General features: G+C 44.3%; 1 protein-coding gene across 1 annotated transcript in view; it reads left to right on the top strand.

Annotated features, from left to right (window-relative positions):
- LOC144792285 (acyl-CoA dehydrogenase family member 11-like) overlaps positions 1-18629 on the top strand; it is a 574298-nt gene extending 555669 nt beyond the window's left edge. Inside the window, exons 14-15 of the mRNA XM_078667230.1 lie at positions 853-919; positions 17982-18629. Of these exons, the coding sequence (XP_078523356.1) occupies positions 853-919; positions 17982-18108 (194 nt within the window). The 3' untranslated portion in view covers positions 18109-18629. The remainder of the gene's footprint in view (positions 1-852; positions 920-17981) is intronic.
- The last annotated feature ends 547 nt before the right edge of the window (positions 18630-19176 follow it).

The raw sequence follows: 19176 nt of genomic DNA, 5'->3' as shown, positions 1-19176 counted from the left end.
TCGGCGGAGCTCTCCTTTTAAGCGGCCATCTTCGGCAGCGTTAGCGCAAACCAATTATTTAACATGTACACTGCACACATTGCTTCTAACATATTAACAGACACATCAAAAGCTCCTATTGAAAAAGTTGATAGTCAAATGGCATTGTAATACAGAACAGAAAAAATATTTTGGAGACCCTTACAGGAGTTCTGGCAAGGCTATTAGTATACGTATAGATGGGCACTAGCACACTGTGTTTGTAGAATGTTTTTTGTTATTGGTTGATACCATGAGCCCATTCTGCATAGTTATATCTTATGTTAAATAGAAATTGGTACCGTACAAGGTAAGCAAAGTTTTTCTGTGATCCAGTATTGCTTCTGCTATGCAACCATGTTGCTGGTGACTCTTCGGAGCCCGCATTCATACTTTCGGAGTAGTCTTCCTCCTGATCTCCTTTGTCTTACTGAAATGCTTAATTACCCACTATTGCTCTGGACAGATCTTTAAAAAACATTTACTAAAATCTAGAAAATTATTGTATTGTGTGTCAGGAAAGATCAAGGAATACAGTGGTGGTGAGGAGACAGTTTCCCCTTTCTGTCAGTTCCCATCAAACTTCTACACCCCATGCGCACTCAAATCTGGGATTATATCTGATTGGCACACTTTTTACTGGGTATACATGCAGATTTAAGATTGGATCATATATGTTTCCACCTTTTTGGTTCCTTTTCTATTACTTCTTTTGTTAGTTTTTCTTTATTTATTCTTCTAAGTCTTTATAGATTCATTTTACTCACATCCACAGACTACTGTGTTATTTGGTCAGAATTGATTGTAAGCTGTGGAAATTGTTTATATTTGCAGGCTCCCTCTTGTTAGAACATGCATCCTGGGAAGGGTCATCTAATACAGACGTTTACAGCGCTCAGAGGTAAGCATTGTTTTCTTTCTTATCATACTAAGGATGTATGTAATATTGTGTATACAGAGCATACAGACTGAATCATCGATGTCAACCAGTCCTGTTTAATGAATGTAACAAGAACGCATATGCCCTGGTATTTTATTACCAGTAACCTTTCTGCGTTATCAAATACACAATTACGTCTATCAGTGGTAACACGGACCACAGAAATCCACTCTGTGTGTATATTAGTCTCCTGCTACTATGGGGTCCTCAATTAAAACATTTTCTGTGAGGAAAAAGTTCTCCAACAATAGCGGAAAGCATCTTTGAGCATGTTAGAGACATTGAGAACCAAAGTGTTACTGCCTTGTGTGAGATAAAAGACCAGCAATTGTTCTTTAATTAGTACTTGCACAGATCGAGGATGCGGGTTGAGGGAGCTCGTAGCAGGAAACGGTCTCCATGAATGCTCTGCCTTGGCATGCTTTGGGATGTGCTTGTCCAGTCATTCAGTCAATACCCCTCTTCCTACTAGCAGACAGACAGTTTAGCAGCTCAAATGGTAGACTCACAAAATAATTCAAGGGTTCTGCACTTCTGAAATCCCCAATCTTTCTGTTGTACTGACCATTAGCAGATATCTGAGAATAAGACTAACTGAGTTCTTCCTTCTTGTGCTATAATGCAGATTTCTCCTCACTTGGCGCTTTAGTTCTTACTTTACACACTTGCTGGTGCTGACATTTTACAGCCTGTTGTCTCTTAGCTTCGCTCACTACTCTCCGTCTACTCGGGAGGCCAACCCCCGTCCATCACATTTTCAGTTTTTCAATGTGTAAGTCCATTTACTCTTCTAGTCTAGTTCTCAAGTGCCAACACCTTGATCTACTTTTGCTTCTATCCCTGTACATAGCCACCTCTGCTGCCTGTTACATAGTACCTGACACATTGAAGTAATGCTGTGATCCTAATGAATGGGGGCTATATTCTGAACGGTTCTCTTGCTGGCCAGAATTTTTGCAGGAGTTAGTATCTGTGAGGAGGTTTTATCTGGCATGTGGTAGCTTCAACAGGCCCCAATAGAGGCCTTTACGAGGGGTAAAAAGGGGTGGGGCGTGGGCAACTTGCCCTGTGTCCTTTTAAGGACTAGCACTCACACAAGGAGGTGGAGCTGATGCTCTGGAGCAACCTTAGTAGCACTGATCTGGAGAGCATGAACCTGATGATACATTCCTAGAGTGGAAGTTTTGCTCTACCGCATGATACCGTGGGGCTGGGGCTTCTATGCCAAGAAAGGGATTTGGACTAGTCTGGAAGCACTGGATATGAAGCCTCAGTACTACACTAGGTTTTGAGGAGGTTGGTGCAGTGCTCAGTGTCTGATGCCTTGCATTTACCCGTGGTTTCTTTCAGTTCAAAATAGAATTCGATTTTTGTATGAGCGAACTAATCTTTAGACAGCTTGTCTTGACTATAGTATGTTTCTCATATAGGTTATCCAAAGAATATGACTCGCGGTTTGCGGGTCAAACGAGTTGCACAGCCGCATGTACATAGGTATGCAAATTAATCCACCTCAGCCATAGTTTATCCAATTTCATCCATATTTTATTTCTTTGTTTGATCCAAATCTTTGTGTCACGTCAAAGGTTACAAAATTCAATATGTTTGTGCTTGTTTATTACTTCATAATTGCCCATCCAGGCCTATCATGTAGCAGTTTACAAATTTTGCTTGCTCTCACGAAATCCAAACATCACACCCAATGCATTTCGGCTCCTTAGCCTTCGTCAGGGGTATCTGTGATTTAAAAAGTACATATCAGCCATAATCGTTCCACATCCCACGTAACAAAAAGTAGAATTCTAACATATGCCACCCTCCCGACCGGAACAACTAAATCACATAATTAAACCGAAACCCTCCCATTCATTACGTCACCCGTCTGTCTTAAAATAGTAATGTCATATGCCACTAGTACAAACGCTATCTTAGAAAAGTACTCTCATGTGCCCCTAGTGCAAACACTGTTTTCAAAACCCAAACTCCTACCCAACTGTTTGTGCATTTACCTCCGTGTTAAAAAAGAATTTTCAACAACCCCAGAGTTCGCAGTCTGAATCCCATTCACCAAAACAGTTACAAACCTCCCGTAACTTATCTCCCACTATGCAACATGACCAACTTACTCCCTCCATTTACCTGATCTCAACCTGCCACACGCCGCTCTTCCAGTGCTCGTTAAATCTCTATGTTGCTCTACCTCCCACCAGCGCATTTTAAACTACCTTAATCACACCCACCCGTATACCATTGGTGTCAGATGTCACGTGTCTTCTCATTCCCACATCCCCTTTAATCACATACAATACTGCTCCTCCCATCTGTGCACGAATCAAACCATTCTGTGTAACTGAGTCTTAAAAATCATCATCCTAATAATAAAACATAATTAAAGTGCATATAAAATCCCCAGCAACTCAAACAACTCATAAAGTCCGTTTTCTGTGATTCGTTCATGGCGCGTGTTCCACGATGCATCCTTCGACGTGATTGAAAGATCTTCCAATTGATTGTTGTGCTTTTAAACGCGGGGTGCTGACCAGGGTTGAAACGGTTTAATACAATACAAAAAGTCAATAGCCTGGAGCACACCCTTATCTTATGTTACTTGAAGTTCTTTAAGTTTTTCATCTAGTTTGGCATGCATCACTCGATTAGTGCCCCGTTCCGTTGGCACTTTACATAACTAATCCAAAGAATATGACTCGCGGTTTGCGGGTCAAACGAGTTGCACAGCCGCATGTACATAGGTATGCAAATTAATCCACCTCAGCCATAGTTTATCCAATTTCATCCATATTTTATTCCTTTGTTTGATCCAAATCTTTGTGTCAAGTCAAAGGTTACAAAATTCAATATTTTTGTGCTTGTTTATTACTTCATAATTGCCCATCCAGGCATATCATGTAGCAGTTTACAAATTTTGCTTGCTCTCACGAAATCCAAACATCACACCCAATGCATTTCGGCTCCTTAGCCTTCGTCAGGGGTATCCGTGATTTAAAAAGTACATATCAGCCATAATCGTTCCACATCCCACGTAACAAAAAGTAGAATTCTAACATATGCCACCCTCCCGACCGGAACAACTAAATCACATAATTAAATCTAAACCCTCTCATTCATTACGTCACCCGTCTGTCTTAAAAAAGTAATGTCATGTGCCACTAGTACAAACGCTATCTTAGAAAAGTACTCTCATGTGCCCCTAGTGCAAACACTGTTTTCAAAACCCAAACTCCTACCCGACTGTTTGTGCATTTACCTCCGTGTTAAAAAAGAATTTTCAACATTGGGATTCAGACTGCGAACTCTGGGGTTGTTGAAAATTCTTTTTTAACACGGAGGTAAATGCACAAACAGTCGGGTAGGAGTTTGGGTTTTGAAAACAGTGTTTGCACTAGGGGCACATGAGAGTACTTTTCTAAGATAGCGATTGTACTAGTGGCACATGACATTACTTTTTTAAGACAGACGGGTGACGTAATGAATGGGAGGGTTTCGGTTTAATTATGTGATTTAGTTGTTCCGGTCGGGAGGGTGGCATATGTTAGAATTCTACTTTTTGTTACGTGGGATGTGGAACGATTATGGCTGATATGTACTTTTTAAATCACAGCTACCCCTGACGAAGGCTAAGGAGCCGAAATGCATTGGGTGTGATGTTTGGATTTCGTGAGAGCAAGCAAAATTTGTAAACTGCTACATGATAGGCCTGGATGGGCAATTATGAAGTAATAAACAAGCACAAAAATAATGAATTTTGTAACCTTTGACGTGACACAAAGATTTGGATCAAACAAAGGAATAAAATATGGATGAAATTGGATAAACTATGGCTGAGGTGGATTAATTTGCATACCTATGTACATGCAGCTGTGCAACTCGTTTGACCCGCAAACCGCGAGTCATATTCTTTGGATTAGTTATGTAAAGTGCCAACGGAACGGGGCACTAATCGAGTGATGCACGCCAAACTAGATGAAAAACTTAAAGAACTTCAAGTAACATAAGATAAGGGTGTGCTCCAGGCTATTGACTTCTCATATAGGTTACCCAGTATTTGCCATTTGAAGCAAGGCCTTTTTGCATAGGCTACCCAAGCAAGAAAAGGCTTTGGAGATGGTTTGAAAAAGCAAACAACTAAATAAAGGAGGTATTTTTGGTTGTAGCTATCCTATGATTTGAAAAGTAGGTCAGTAGGCTAGAATCTACCACGATTGATGGGGGAAAGAAGAACTATTAACTAGTGAGGGTGTGTACTTGCATATTAGTGGCAGCAATTTCTTTGCTGGACTACAGTAGCTTTGAGGACCAGTTTCTGAACCCACCTATGGATGGCACGGTCCCCCAAATGATGAGAGTAGGAGACAGCCCAGGCTAGTAGTACGATAAATGTACCTTCACGGTGACTCCCTTAATGCTAGTCCACGGGCTCATGACAGCTCCCCACTTGTGGATACTGTATGACCAGAAATTGCTCCTCAAAGCTGTGTAAACACGCTTATATGCACACAAGTGTTTGTTATTCGCTGTTGCACACTTTACCAAGTTTAGTTAGGAGCTTCTCTGTGAAGTGTTTCACAAAAGCTGAAGGGTGGGTTAGTAAATTTTGTGTACGGGAGAAATGCTTTTGAATAAAACTAACATAGTCGGCCATGCAGTTTGTTTGTAATTAATATCAAACCTATATGTAAAAGTATAATATAGATTATTACAAGGTAGATTTTCTGTTCATCATTGAAACCCGACTAAGTGTTTTAGCGTCCTCCCCAGCCCGGTAGCATGTAAATGAATCATGCCACACACAGAGCTCAATATTACACGTCTTTATTCTCTAGAGCCGTGGTTTCCAAACTGTGCGCCGCGGCACCCTGGTGCGCCGTTATAAGTCGCCAGGGGCGCCGCGTGCACAATGTGGGAAAGTGAAGCTTGTTGCAGCCGCGGTGCAAAAAACGTTCCACCTGCCAGCAAAATCCGCTAACATGGTTTTGCCTAGAGGGCGCCATACGTGCATACGTAAAAGCGTTGTACTATGTGCAATTACAGGGGTAGTCTCCCGCAGGGCCGGTCCTAGGCCTTCTGATGCCCCGGGCGAAAGGGAAGATGTGAGGCCCCCCTAATTGCATATTGCGTCACAAGAAGTGACATCACAGAAATCGACATCGCAGTACTATTGATCTTATTTGGCATCACGGAAGCTAACTAATGTGGATATCAGTAACATTGACATAAAGTAGAGGGGGTTAAAAACAGGTGAGCAAATATCATTTTATTATAAAAAGTAGATACAATGAAATATTGCAATCAAACAACGTTGGGAGAATGAACACACTTATCCATCCACTCTTCATCCCATCCATCCATTCACTCATCCTTCCAGCCATTTACCCTTTCACCAATCCAGCCATTCTTTCACTTCCTAATCCTTCCACCCATCCACTCTTTTAGTCATCCCTCCTCCCTTTCTCTCTCCATCAACCTTTTCACTTAGTCAACCTTCCTTACATCATCCATCCACCCACCCATCCATCCATCTACTCATCCACTCATTAATCCATCCATTGACCCTATCACTCATCCATCTATCATTTCACTCCTTCACACATCTATTCATCCTTTGTCCATCTACCCTCCCTTTCACTGACTCATCCATTCTTACATCCACCCTTTCACTTATACGTCCATGCATTCACCCTTCCACTTATCAATCCATCAATCATCCATCATTTCACTCATCCACCCAACTATCCACCCACCCACCATCCACCCACCCATCCACCCACCATCCACCCACCCATCCACTCATCCATCCTTTCACACACTCACCCACCCACTCATCCATCCTTTCACCCACCCACCATTCACCAATCCACTCATCCATCCATCCTTTCACCCACCCACTAATCATCATCCATCCATCCTTCCACCCACCCACTCATCATCCATCCTTCCCCTCATCATCCATCCATCCATCCTTCCACCCCCTCATCATCCATCCACCCATCCATCCATCCATCCATCCATCCTACCCCTTATCATCCATCCATCCTCCCCCTCTTCATCCATCCTCCCCCTCATCCATCCATCCTTCCCCTCATCCATCCTTCCTTTCATCCATCATCCATCCTTCCCCTCATCATCCATCCATCCTTTCACCAACCCCTCCATCTATCCATCCATCCTCCCCCTCACCATCCATCCTTCCCCTCATCATCCATCCATCCATCCTTCCCCTCATCATCCATCCTTCCCCTCATCATCCATCCTTCCCCTCATCATCCATCCATCCTTTCACCCACCCCTCATCATCCATCCTTCCCCTCATCATCCATCCTTCCCCTCATCATCCATCCATCCTTTCACCCACCCATCCATCCATCCATCTTTCCCCTCCATCCATCCCCTCATCCATCCATCCTTCCCCTCATCCATCCTACCTTTCATCCATCATCCACCCTTCCCCTCATCCACCCATCCTTCCTTCCCTCCATCCATCCATCCATCCTTCCCCTTATCCATCCATCCTTCCCCTCATCCATCTTTCCCCTCACCCATCATCCAGCTACCCTTCCACCCATACATCCAGCTATTTATATTTTCTCTCATCCATCCTTCCATTCACTCATCAATCCATCCATCCTCTCTCATTATCCATTTATTCACTCTTTCATTCATCCATTTACCCTTTCACTAATTCATCCAGCCATCCACCCATCCCTTCACTTACTCACTCTCCCACCTTTCCATATTAATTTTGAGCTGAGCCCTTTTGAGAAGAGGCCCATCAAGAACTCCACCCCCGCTGCAGGAGCCATTCCAGTACTGGGACAGAATCCACTCAGGACAGAGACATGATCCACCACAGGGGGGACAGGAGCCATCAGAGGCGGCGGGGGGGGGGGGGGACAGGAGCCATCACAGGGGAGACAGGAGCCATCCCAGGCAGGGGGAGGGGGGACAGGTGCCATCACAGGAGGGGGAACAGGATCCACCAGGGTGGGCACAGGGGTGGGAATGCAGTATTCTAGTATCATCTTGGGCTCCTCACCCCCTCCTGCACAAGACAAGGAAGACAGGCTCTCTGTCCAAAATGCCATCCCCCACTGTGATGTACAGTACTTACAGGAGAAACTCTAAGAGAACTGATTGAACTGATTGTCCTCCATACTTTGTTAATCAGTGTGGGTGCGATTGTGCCTTTTCTTTATTTTATTACATTATAAACTGCATGTTTGAAGAACAGAGGTTTGCTTACAATTTAGTGACAGTAATTAAGCTCTGTGAAGAGAACCACGTGCTGCTTCGGTGTAATCTGGCAGAATCTAGGATGTTTGGGGCCCTGGGCTGAGGGGAATGTGTGAGCCCCCCTCTAAACTGCAAAGACGTGGACATTCAGGGCTGTTTGCATCTGAATGGATGTCACCTCTTAACAGCTCATCAAGGGCTGGAGGTGTGAGGGTTGCCATCCCGCTGTGCGTCTCTAGTTCTGCGGGGTATCTGAGCTTTGATGCAGCATCTGAGTCAAGAAGGGAGGTGGGGGCAAGCTGTGCCGGCGTTAGGGTGGGGCGACCGGTGCCTGGCTAAAATGACGGACAAATGGCGTCCATAAACTCGAACAAAAATTCTCCTAACCCAGAGGTTTATTTGTAACAAGTCACTCGCATTAGAGTAATATATGAATGAGCGCCGTCAAGCCCTCCCAAAAGCTGACCACAAAATAAATGAAATCATTTTATCCATTCAGGATACAGCGCTGGAGGGCGCCATGTAAATACCCCCGTTTCTTTCCCGGTCGGAATCCATTGTATTGTGGGTGAAACGTTTGAACTGTACAGGTGTGCCCCCACGCCTCTGATAAGGGGACCTAACGCGGGCCCCAACCCTTCAGGACCCCCCTCCCTGCCCAAGCCTAATGAATAAATATGAGATATGCGAGACTCGGGCCCCTTAACACACTCTGCAGGGGCCCTATAGGTTTGTATAACCTTCTGCCCCTGACCCCAGTCTGTGTGCATGAGCAGCTACTTTGACGGGGACAGGGGGGCTGCCTGTCGCTATCTCTACTTCACCGAGGCACCTAGGCTCTGTGCTTCCCTGAAGAATCCCGAATATCGCCGGCACATGCGACAGCTGCTGCCAGAGTCGGACTGGTCGCCAGGGCAATCTAGCAGTGCCGGAAGGGCTAGTGTAACAGGTCAGTAAGCGGACCAGTTATTTTGGTGTTTGGGGTCAGTTTTAAGGTCTGGAGGAATTTTACTGTTAATTTCCCCAGTACCTCAAACATTGCCTGCAACAAGCACAAATGCGTGCAGTCTCCCATACAGTGCAAAACTCCATCACAACTTGGATTTACAACTTCAAAACTGCTCCGATGTGCAACGAGTCACACTTTCAGCTATCTGATAAGCTAATGGGGTCTCTTTTATTTTGGTTCCAGAGCCTATATTCTGTCTCAGCTGTCTGCTGCTTCCCTGCCAAGGTAGCCCAGCCCCTGTCCACCTTTGCTTAACACGACAAGATGCCCCACCCTCTGGTCTCAAACATTCTGCTCAATTAAGATAAGAGACACTGCCCTACCAATATTCAAAGTATAACAAAAGCCAGTTGATCTGGCTGCTCCCTCCTCCCCTCACCCACCTCCTCTTACCTGTGTCCGGCTGGTGCTCGAAAGAAACAAAGGGGCCTCTGTTGCCTGGAAACAAAATGCAGAAACAGAGCCTAGAATGGCCGGTACTTAACCGAGGCGCTGCCCGCCCCTGAATTTTGAGCCAACATAATTGCTGGCCCAGCTGTTGTGCCGCACCCCCCCATTCTGTTTGCACCTTCCCCCACCTGTAATGTGATCAGGTGAGGCAGGGGGCCCTGTAGTGAGCTGTGAATGTGTGACCTTTCACGGGGGCGCGAGGCCCCCTGTGTTTTGCCGAGCGCGAGGCCCTGGGCGGCTGCCCACACTGCCCATGCCTAGCGCCGGCCCTGGTCTCCCGCACTGGCATACGCAGCTCTGGCCGTTAAGAGGCACGTTCCTGCTGCCCGCCGTGTTCTGTGGCACCTCGTAGGACCCTCTTCTAAGTAGGTTAGACTAGGGGCGTTGGTGTTGTTGGGACTGGCCTTGGCCTTGGCCTGGCTTATTTTATGTGCGGTTTCGTTACCGGGCTAAGGCGCTTTTATGATTTCTTTAACGAGCTCCGTGGAGCCCTCCTTTTTACAGTACAAATAATGCTGGTGATACCATTGTAAAACAAAGGTTGGGCAGAAGATCGGCATGGCATTTGAATGCAATGCTGATCTTCTGCCCAACCTCCGTTTTACACTTGTATCACCAGCATTATTTGTACAGTAAAAAGGCTGGCTCCATGTAGCTCATTAAATAAATCATAAAAGCGCCTTATCACAATTTCATTGGTCACTTTAAACTTGGCTTATAATACATTATAAGCCAAGTTCAAAGTGACCAATGAAATTGTGATAAGGTGCTTTTATGATTTCTTTAACAAGCTCTGTGGAGCCAGCCTTTTTACTGTAAAATAATGCTGGTGATACGAGTTCAAAGTGACCATCGTGATAAGGCACTTTTATGATTTCCTTAACGAGCTCCGTGGAGCCCACCTTTTTACGGTAAAAATAATGCTGGTGATACCAGTGTAAAACGGAGGTTCGGCAGAAGATCGGCATGGCATTTGATTATTAATTAAATGCCATAGTGATCTTCTGTCCAACCTCCGTTTTACACCCGTATCACCAGCATTATTTTTACTGTAAAAAGGCGGATTCTACGGAGCTCATTAAAGAAATCATAAAAGTTCCTTATCACGATTTCATTGGTCACTTGGCATGTGTCTGCTGATGTGAATGGCCACCCTGAGGAATTACGTACTGCATGACAAATTTTGAATGCTTAATGTGGTTGGGTTGCATATTAAGACAAGATGGTTTTTTATGCGGACTTGTGATCCTGTTAAATAGTCTCTCTGAAAGGGCTGCTCACTTCACAGAAACTGGGGAAGTTAATCTGACCCGTATAACACGTCGTAACCCAAAAAGTTTCCAGATCCATAGCTAAGGTAAGTAAATGAAAAAAAGAGAAATTGTGTTTTTGTTGTTTGTGGACTTACTTACTCAAATAGAATGTTTCATATAGTAGTAGATTAGAGCGTTGGCTACCATAATTCTTGATGTACTGGCCTTCATAAAACGTTAACACTCCTAGCAAATTTCCAAAAAGGTTTCAAATAATTTGTGCAAGCTATTCTTACTTGTAGCTAGGGACAGTAACATCGACGAATATTAGCCCTGGATTGGCATATCCTGACTTCTTAGGCAGGGTTATATTCTGTGTCCTACAATCTGGCAGCCTTCTGACATCAAGAACTATGTTTATAATACCTTCATTGCATCCCAATTAATTTAAAGAAGACAAATGGAAGTACTTCCGAGGTGGTGCTTACATCCCCCTCACCTACCCACCCGTAAAAAAAAATGGTGGGGAGCCACGGCCAACTGCCAATTAGGTCAAGGGAGCCAAGGGTCAAAAAAGTTTTGGGAACCACTGCTCTAGAGTGTAACTATAAATCGCTAAATAAATAAATATAAAGTCCCCTCTCCCCTCTGGTCTCCACAAATGCTACAGCGCGGGGATGCCTCCGGGTCACCAGGCGCTCTATAAATCGCTAAATAAATAAATAAATAAACTGATGCATACTGCATCTTGAAATGTATTAGCCACACCCAATCTCTTACTTCACTAGACTACGGAGTCCGTTAAGGAACATATGGGTCCTGTACTCTATAATACACAAGACACTTCATCTCCCCCATTGTTAAATAGAAAAATACAAACAAAACATGGACACATCATAGTTCCTTAATAAGATGTCGGGTTGCTCAAATTACTCTTCCAGATCTCGTGGTCTGAGGCTGAAGAGACACAGGAGAAACAACTGCAGCAGGCACTGGTGAGTTAGCCACTGAGGCTCTCCTGGCCCTCTGATGACTTGATCTCACTCCGGATGGCTGGAATCAACAGACTCCTGAAATGGGAGGAATCCCTCAATATGGACTTTCCAGGATGGTGAGCTGTCACCATGTGTCCCTTACTAGTCAGAACTTGCAATGGGTCGGCATCAAATGGAGAATCAGATTAGCCTTTTTACCTGTGCTTCAGAAGGACACGATCCCCTTTCTGGAATGTAATGTTCCAGGCATATCAACACTTGTGTTTGTAAGTCAATTGTTCTTTCAGTGGTCCACTAGGGCAGCTTGGTACCCACTGCTCTCCCGAACATCAGGGAGGCCGGACTTTCGCCAGTTGTAGAATGAGGGGTTGATCTGTAGGCACAAAGAGTAGAATGAACAACTGACTTGAGCCCAAGTCCCTCTTGCGCACAGGGCTGAACAGCCTCCTTAATAGTGCTCATGAAACGTTCAACAACACCATTAGCCTGTGGCCATAGAGGTGTGCTTTTATGATGCTCGATATTCAAATGAGTAAGAAAGGCTTTAAATTCCCAACTATTGAATGGTGGGCCATTGTCAGATTTTAGAACGGATGAAACACCCCAGGTTGCAAACATGCCTTCTAGATTTTCAATTACTTAATCATGAGTGATTGATGAATGGTCTTCTACCAGGGGAAACCAGGAGTACTCGTCTACGATTACCATGAGATAATGCAAGGGTCCAAAGAAACCAACTGCAATTTTCTCCCAGATGAGTTATGTAAAATACATGTGAAAAGGACGCTGTGTTTTGGGGGATAAATAGTTACACAAATCACAAGCCTGGAGCTCTCTCTCAACTCGTTCATCAAGACGAGGAAACCAAACATGGTCCTGGAGAGCTTGCTTCGTGGCAACAATTCCACAACGTCCCTCATGTGCCCTTTCAATGACTTGTTGTTGTAGACTTTCAGGAATGACAATTCTCGACCCAACCCTTGCAAAATAATTCCTTCTTGTGTAACTGACAGTTTATGACGCACATTCTTGAATGTCTAATAATCACTGTCATTATCATGTTTCTCCAAGATTGATGCACAATAATGTCTTTGAGTATGATCCTATTCCTATCTGCATTGGTAGCAGCACTTATTTGCTACACCGACACAGCTGCAGGAGTGCTGTAACTCGCAATGAAGTTAGCATATGCCTTCGCCAGTTTGGAAGGGGTACCCTAGCACTCGAGAAAAGTAGTCCAAAGAATTTTGATCTTTCCCTGGCCCGCAATGATGTAGTCATACTCTTACTATCACAGCCGCCCACCTCTCAGTAGGAGTGGGAATTTTACCCTTTTGATTACCAAAAAGAGTGAGCAGTGCTTGATCAGTAACAAGCATAAAATGTTTTGCATACAGAAAGACATGAAAATGTTTGCAAGCCCACACAACAGCTGGGCTCTTTTTGAGGTTGCAAATAAGCTTGTTCAGTCTGTGACGCACTGTGGCTAGCATAAGCTACCGTACACCATTGTGCATTTGCTTGTCCACTGTGTTGAGCAAGAATCGAGCCCAAACTCACTGGGCTAGCATTCACAACACTCTCTGTATACCATTACGGTTCAAAGCAAGCCATTTCAGTAGTATTTTCAACTGCATGCTCAATTGTCTTGAAACTGTGATCACACTCCTGTGACCACTGAAATTAAACATTCCCTTTTGTCAACTCTCTCAATTATGTTCTCAAAGCGGCAAAGTCAGCTGTATCTGGAACAGTAACTGGCCATACCAAGAAAAGAATGCAGCATGGTTACATCTTGTGGCGGGGAGGTGCATGACAAAGACTGAATTTTGGCTGGATCTGGAGCCATCCCAAACACAAGTAGATGATGGACGGATCGCTGAAACGTTTCAGACACTCCATCATCGTTCTTTAGCTCACTTCCCCCCCACCCCGCCACCCCCCCAGTTCAGACACAGCTATATGCAAATCAGTCCCTCTGACCCTGTGCCTCATTGAAACAGTCCAGTCCGAACTGCCAAGCCATGTCTTCTCTGGACCAGAAACGAGCATCCTGGGAACGGGTTCGGGCTAACTGTCCTCATCAGCCAGGCTACCTTAAATCCAGTGGCAAAGGGAGCAAGGCACCCACTTCTGGGCATACCCTGCCAACTTAGGGCAAACTCAAGGAGAAGATGGACGGAGTGCTGAAACTTTTCAGACACTCACCCCCAGTCACAGATCTAGGTTGAAGCCTTCAGCGCTCTTCAGCTCACTTCAGACAAATATATATGCAAATCAGACTTGACGCTGTGCCTCATGGGAACAGTCCAGCCGGAATTGCCAAGCAATGTCTTTGCTGGACTGGAAACAAGCATTCTGGGACCGGTTTCAGGCTAACAGCCCTCATCAGCCAGGCTAGCTTGAATACAGTGGCAAAGAGAGCAAAGGGACCCACTTCTGGGCATACCCTGCTAATTGAGGGCGAACAAAGCAAACACAAGGAGATGATGGACGGAGTGCTGAAACTTTTCAGACATTCACCCACAGGCACAGATCTGGGTTGAATCCATCATTGTTCTTTAGCTCACTTCGCCACCCCAGTTCGGACACAGCTATATACATATCAGTCTTGACCCTGTGCCTCATGGGGACAGTGCAGCCCGACCTGCCAAGCCATGTTTTTGCTGGACTGGAAACAAGCATCCTGGGACTGGTTTCAGGCTAACAGCCCTCATCAGCCAGGATAGCTTGAATACCTGGCAAAGAGAGCAAAGGGACCCTCTTCTGGGCATACCCTGCCAACTGAGGGCGAACAAAGCAAACACAAGGAGATGATGGACGGAGTGCTGAAACTTTTCAGACATTCACCCACAGGCACGGATCTGGGTTGAATCCATCATTGTTCATTAGCTCACTTCGCCACCCCAGTTCAGACACAGCTATATACATATGAGTCTTGACCCTGTGTCTCATGGGGACAGTCCAGCCCGAACTGCCAAGCCATGTCTTCCTTGGACTGGAAACAAGCATCCTGGGACAGGTTTCGGAATTACAGGCATGGCTGATGAAGGGTGTTACCCAGAAACCGGTCCCAGGATGCTATGCAGCTCTGTTCCATCACATCCAAGCAGTATAAATCTTAATTGGAGCAACACAGCGCCACCGTCAGCGCACTGGATCACTGCTGTTGAAATTCACCTTATCCAGTCTGGCCTCTGTGGATATTCTAAGGATGAGGGATCTTCAGCTAGAAGTATCCATCAGAACATCTTTGACCAGTGTACCCCAGTTGAATCTTATCATCACTGCCAAGAATGCATAGCATCAGAATTACTGTGCACTGGTAGTTCCACAAAGAAGCACCCAGAGAAATGCTTTCTGCCTTTGATAGAACATAGGTCTCTTGTGCCATTAACTCTCCTGCCTCAAGTTATGAAGAAAGGTTGACCAGGACTGACTATGCCCAATTCATTTTGATTGTCCCAGTATGGTCCAGAAGGGAATGGGGCATAGACCCCTTTTGCTTGAGCATTTGCCATCCACGTCTGCTAAACCTTCAGGAGGACCTCCTAAGTCAAACAGCATCAAGGGAGGACCCTTCAACAGGATTTCTACAACCATGCCTGAAGATTAAACTGTAGCATCTGAGCAGTTTTCAGTTTGACGTTGGAGGTAGTGAATATAATCCTCGCTGCAAGACATTCTTTGACCAAGTCTATTCATTCTGGATACTTGAAACAGTTTGTGACTTGGTGAAGAGGGCCTGTGATCTTTATCCTTTACAGACAAAACACTTTGATGTATTGTTATTTGTTTTATCTTTGGCTGACTAAAGCTTTGCTTTGGGCACAGTGAAGGATTACTTATCAGCTCTTTCATGTGTGCCGGATCAGACTTCCTTTTTCAAATCCCCTGTTGTGATCGATTTTCTAAATGGACTAACATATGTTCCCCCAAAACCTTTAATATTACCTCAGTGTGGCCCTTAATTTGGCCTTACGTTCATAATGTGCATGTTATTTGAGCCTATGCACACTTTTTCCTTGCAACTCTTTACTATTAAGTGCTGCTCATTATAATAAGCTCTTCAAATTGCGTTGGGGAGCTGTACACCATGAGCCAGATTTTCAAAGATTTTGCATCCGGTTTGCTTAACTTTTTGTAACAGACTCGACACATAATCCTATATGGTATTGACAAAACAATGCAAATGGCTATCTGCGTTGCTTTGTTAAAAAAAATTTTTTATAATAATAATGACTCTAATTTGTATAATGTAGGCATTCCATGGGTGTTTCCGTGCGTCCTCCGATGTAATCTGACACAAACCCATATCTACAAAGACTTGTAGACAAAGGTTTTGTTATTTCTACTTAACATGTTTGCTGCATCCTGCAACAGAGATACAAAGAGGAATTAGCCTCAAAGGTTAGTTGTTGTGCAGGAAGGTACCCCTTCCTGACCTTAACACAGACACTATTGCATTATGACTCAGAGGTACCTGTGTGAGCGCTAGGCATCCACAAGTGCACCATTGCACGAAGTGAGCAAAACTGGGCTATTTCTTTGAAGATATGGTGCAGTTCTGATCTCTACCGTTCACACAATGCAGCCCAGCAATTTCACTTGCTGCACTGTGCTCCTTGAAATGTTTGAAAATATGCCCCTGGGTTCTATTCTGGAAAATTGTTGCTGACGATCCGGGCCACCTTTCTCCCTAAAGTGGTATTGCACTTTCAAATAGGACAATCAGTTTCTATACTGGCCTTTTTCTCTCCATCTCAACCCACGAAAGATGAGAAAAGACTTTGTTTTCTTTACCTTACCTAAAGAGAGCTTTACACTTCTATTTTGAACACATGAGAGATTGTGTTGATATAAACTATCGGATTTGCTGGTTCTTAACACCTTCGGTGCTCATGACGAGCTCAGCTCGTCAGGAGGCACAGTGGCGCTGTGCTCATGAGGAGCTGAGCTCGTCATGACCGCCGCGGCGCTCCCACGAGTGGATAATTCCCCTGCTGTGCTGAGCGTTCCATGAAAACGGGTGTGGTCATGACGAGCTCAGCTCGTCATGAGCACAGCGCTACATGCAGCGTGACGAGCCGAGCTCTTCACAAGCACCACGGCGCCGCGCGCGGCCCCCGGGTGTCGCGGGGGAATTAGCCCAGCAGAGAAGGGGTTAAAAAGCAAAGGCAATACAGAAGAGGACTCTGTCAAGATGGATTGTCCTGTGTAAAAAAATATTATGTTATGCCCTGCCAAGAAGCTACACCCTCAAGGTCTACTGGCTCATTCCTCCAGAGTTAAGGCCATCAATGCAACATTAGCGAGTGGTGTTCTCATGTAAGACATATGCCAGGTTACAGCCTGGGTGCGAGTGCACACATTAACTAAGCTCTAATGTCGGACAGCCAGGTCCGCAGAGACGGTCATGTTGCCGACTCCCTCCTGCAGGACTTTTTGGTTTGAATCCATTCTTCAGACACTTCACCTGTTGTCGTGAGTTACTGCTTGGGAATCTGTTCTAAAGGGAAGGAATCTGCAGCTAGAAGTACAAGTTCTTTGCATTGGGTAAAACTCTTTCTGGTGGATATTCTAACCACTGATTTCTCACAACCCTCACTCCGTCCTGTGGAGTGGATATCTGCACATTCTAACAAGGTCCCAAGTTTGACTTAAGCACACTGTCACCTTCAATTTACCTCAACTGACCCACATGTGAGGGCAAGAAATTCGAATAATGCAGAAACTGACATCAGCAAGCAGGAGTGGTGATTACATGTGGCTCTGCCATCTCACCTCCGAGACAGTGCTAGGTTGCTGTGGAGCCTTGTGGCCCAGCTTTAGGCATGTGGGAGCTATTGCTCGACAATCTCCGATACCTACCTGGGCAGATTTTAAATGTGAGGCATCTGTTCTTAGATAAAATATCCACCAGAAAGAGCATTAAAGAAGGTAGGTAACATTAAACACATTCAAACTAGTCAGTGACCATGCTGCAATACAAATATCTTTAATTAATTAATTAATTCATGTATGTTGTGCTAAGTTCAGAATTAACTTTTGCTTTATTTATTCTACAGATGGTGTGAGCAGGACCTCTGCCCCGTGGACTTTGCAGAGAAAGCTGGTTCCTATACTAGCGAAGCAGTTGTGATGGATGCCAGTTTGGTTTATGATGGTAGTCCTCTTCTGAAAGGAAAATTATAGCTAAAGCAACAAGGTGGCCCGTTTTAAATGTGTCCTTTTTGGGCATGTATCACATTTGCTCCAGATCATAGTGCACCTAGTATTAATTGGAATTTTCAGTTCAGTGTGGGCTAACTAATAGGATAACTCTAAGCCTTTACTAGCCTTTGCTAGTCTGAAATGTAACAAGCACTTGGTGACGTACAGCGTTATACAGCTATACACCTTAACCCACCATTGTGAAATTAATGATAATTTGTACCTGCATCCAAGCAAAAGCAACACATTTTTGTTAGTTTTCTTTTTTTTAAAAAAGTTTTCGCCTTGGTTAGAGATTAGTTCTGTTGCATGAAAGTAGCTTCTGTTAGGCAGGAGCTTTTAAGAGGAACCTCAATCACACTTTACCAAAATCTTCTAAATCTATGTGTTTTTTAGAATGGCCTGATTTGCTTTTGTAATATAAACATTATTGCTCTTCATTTACAGCTACCTCAATTTCAATATATGATAAAAGTTAAATAAATGTAAATAATTTCTCACTATGTGGTTGGTCCTGCAAACTTGTATAGAGAAATGGGAAACTATGTTTGTAACTTAAACCTGATAGCGGGATAGACAGCCTGTGTAACAGTTTGAAAATCCTCCATTAGGCCTACTAGAGATCTGTAAACCAAGTAAATAGCCCTTTAAATATCTTACATCCAAGGAATGGTGAAAAAGTAAACTATTTATTTTATCATGGGATTTTCTATAACGCAACTCTAGATCTGAGAGGTAACAAGGTGTTGTTCATAGGACAAGGTTTGTATTTAAGTGTATGCTGGTTACAGAATCAGTTTTTATGAAAGCTTGCCTTGGGACTATGAAGCATGATTAACTAAGCAACACAAATATTTTTTAAAAGAGATCAATGACCTGGAGAAGTAGAGTGATGTCAAAATGTGCTGGAGGTACAGAAATGTAGAAAGTTATTTGCCGAAATTTAGGAGCAAGGGGAGCAGTCTGATGAAGTGCAATGTTGTTTCAGAGGTTATCACTCTAGAGACATCCTTCTCTTTCCACAACTTGGAGCCCTCTTGAATCACCATA

This window comes from Lissotriton helveticus, chromosome 11 (assembly GCF_964261635.1).
Source record: "Lissotriton helveticus chromosome 11, aLisHel1.1, whole genome shotgun sequence".
Lineage (NCBI taxonomy): Eukaryota > Metazoa > Chordata > Amphibia > Caudata > Salamandridae > Lissotriton > Lissotriton helveticus.
The sequence above is the reverse complement of the archived record's forward strand: the minus strand, read 5'-3'. Positions and strand labels throughout refer to the sequence as shown.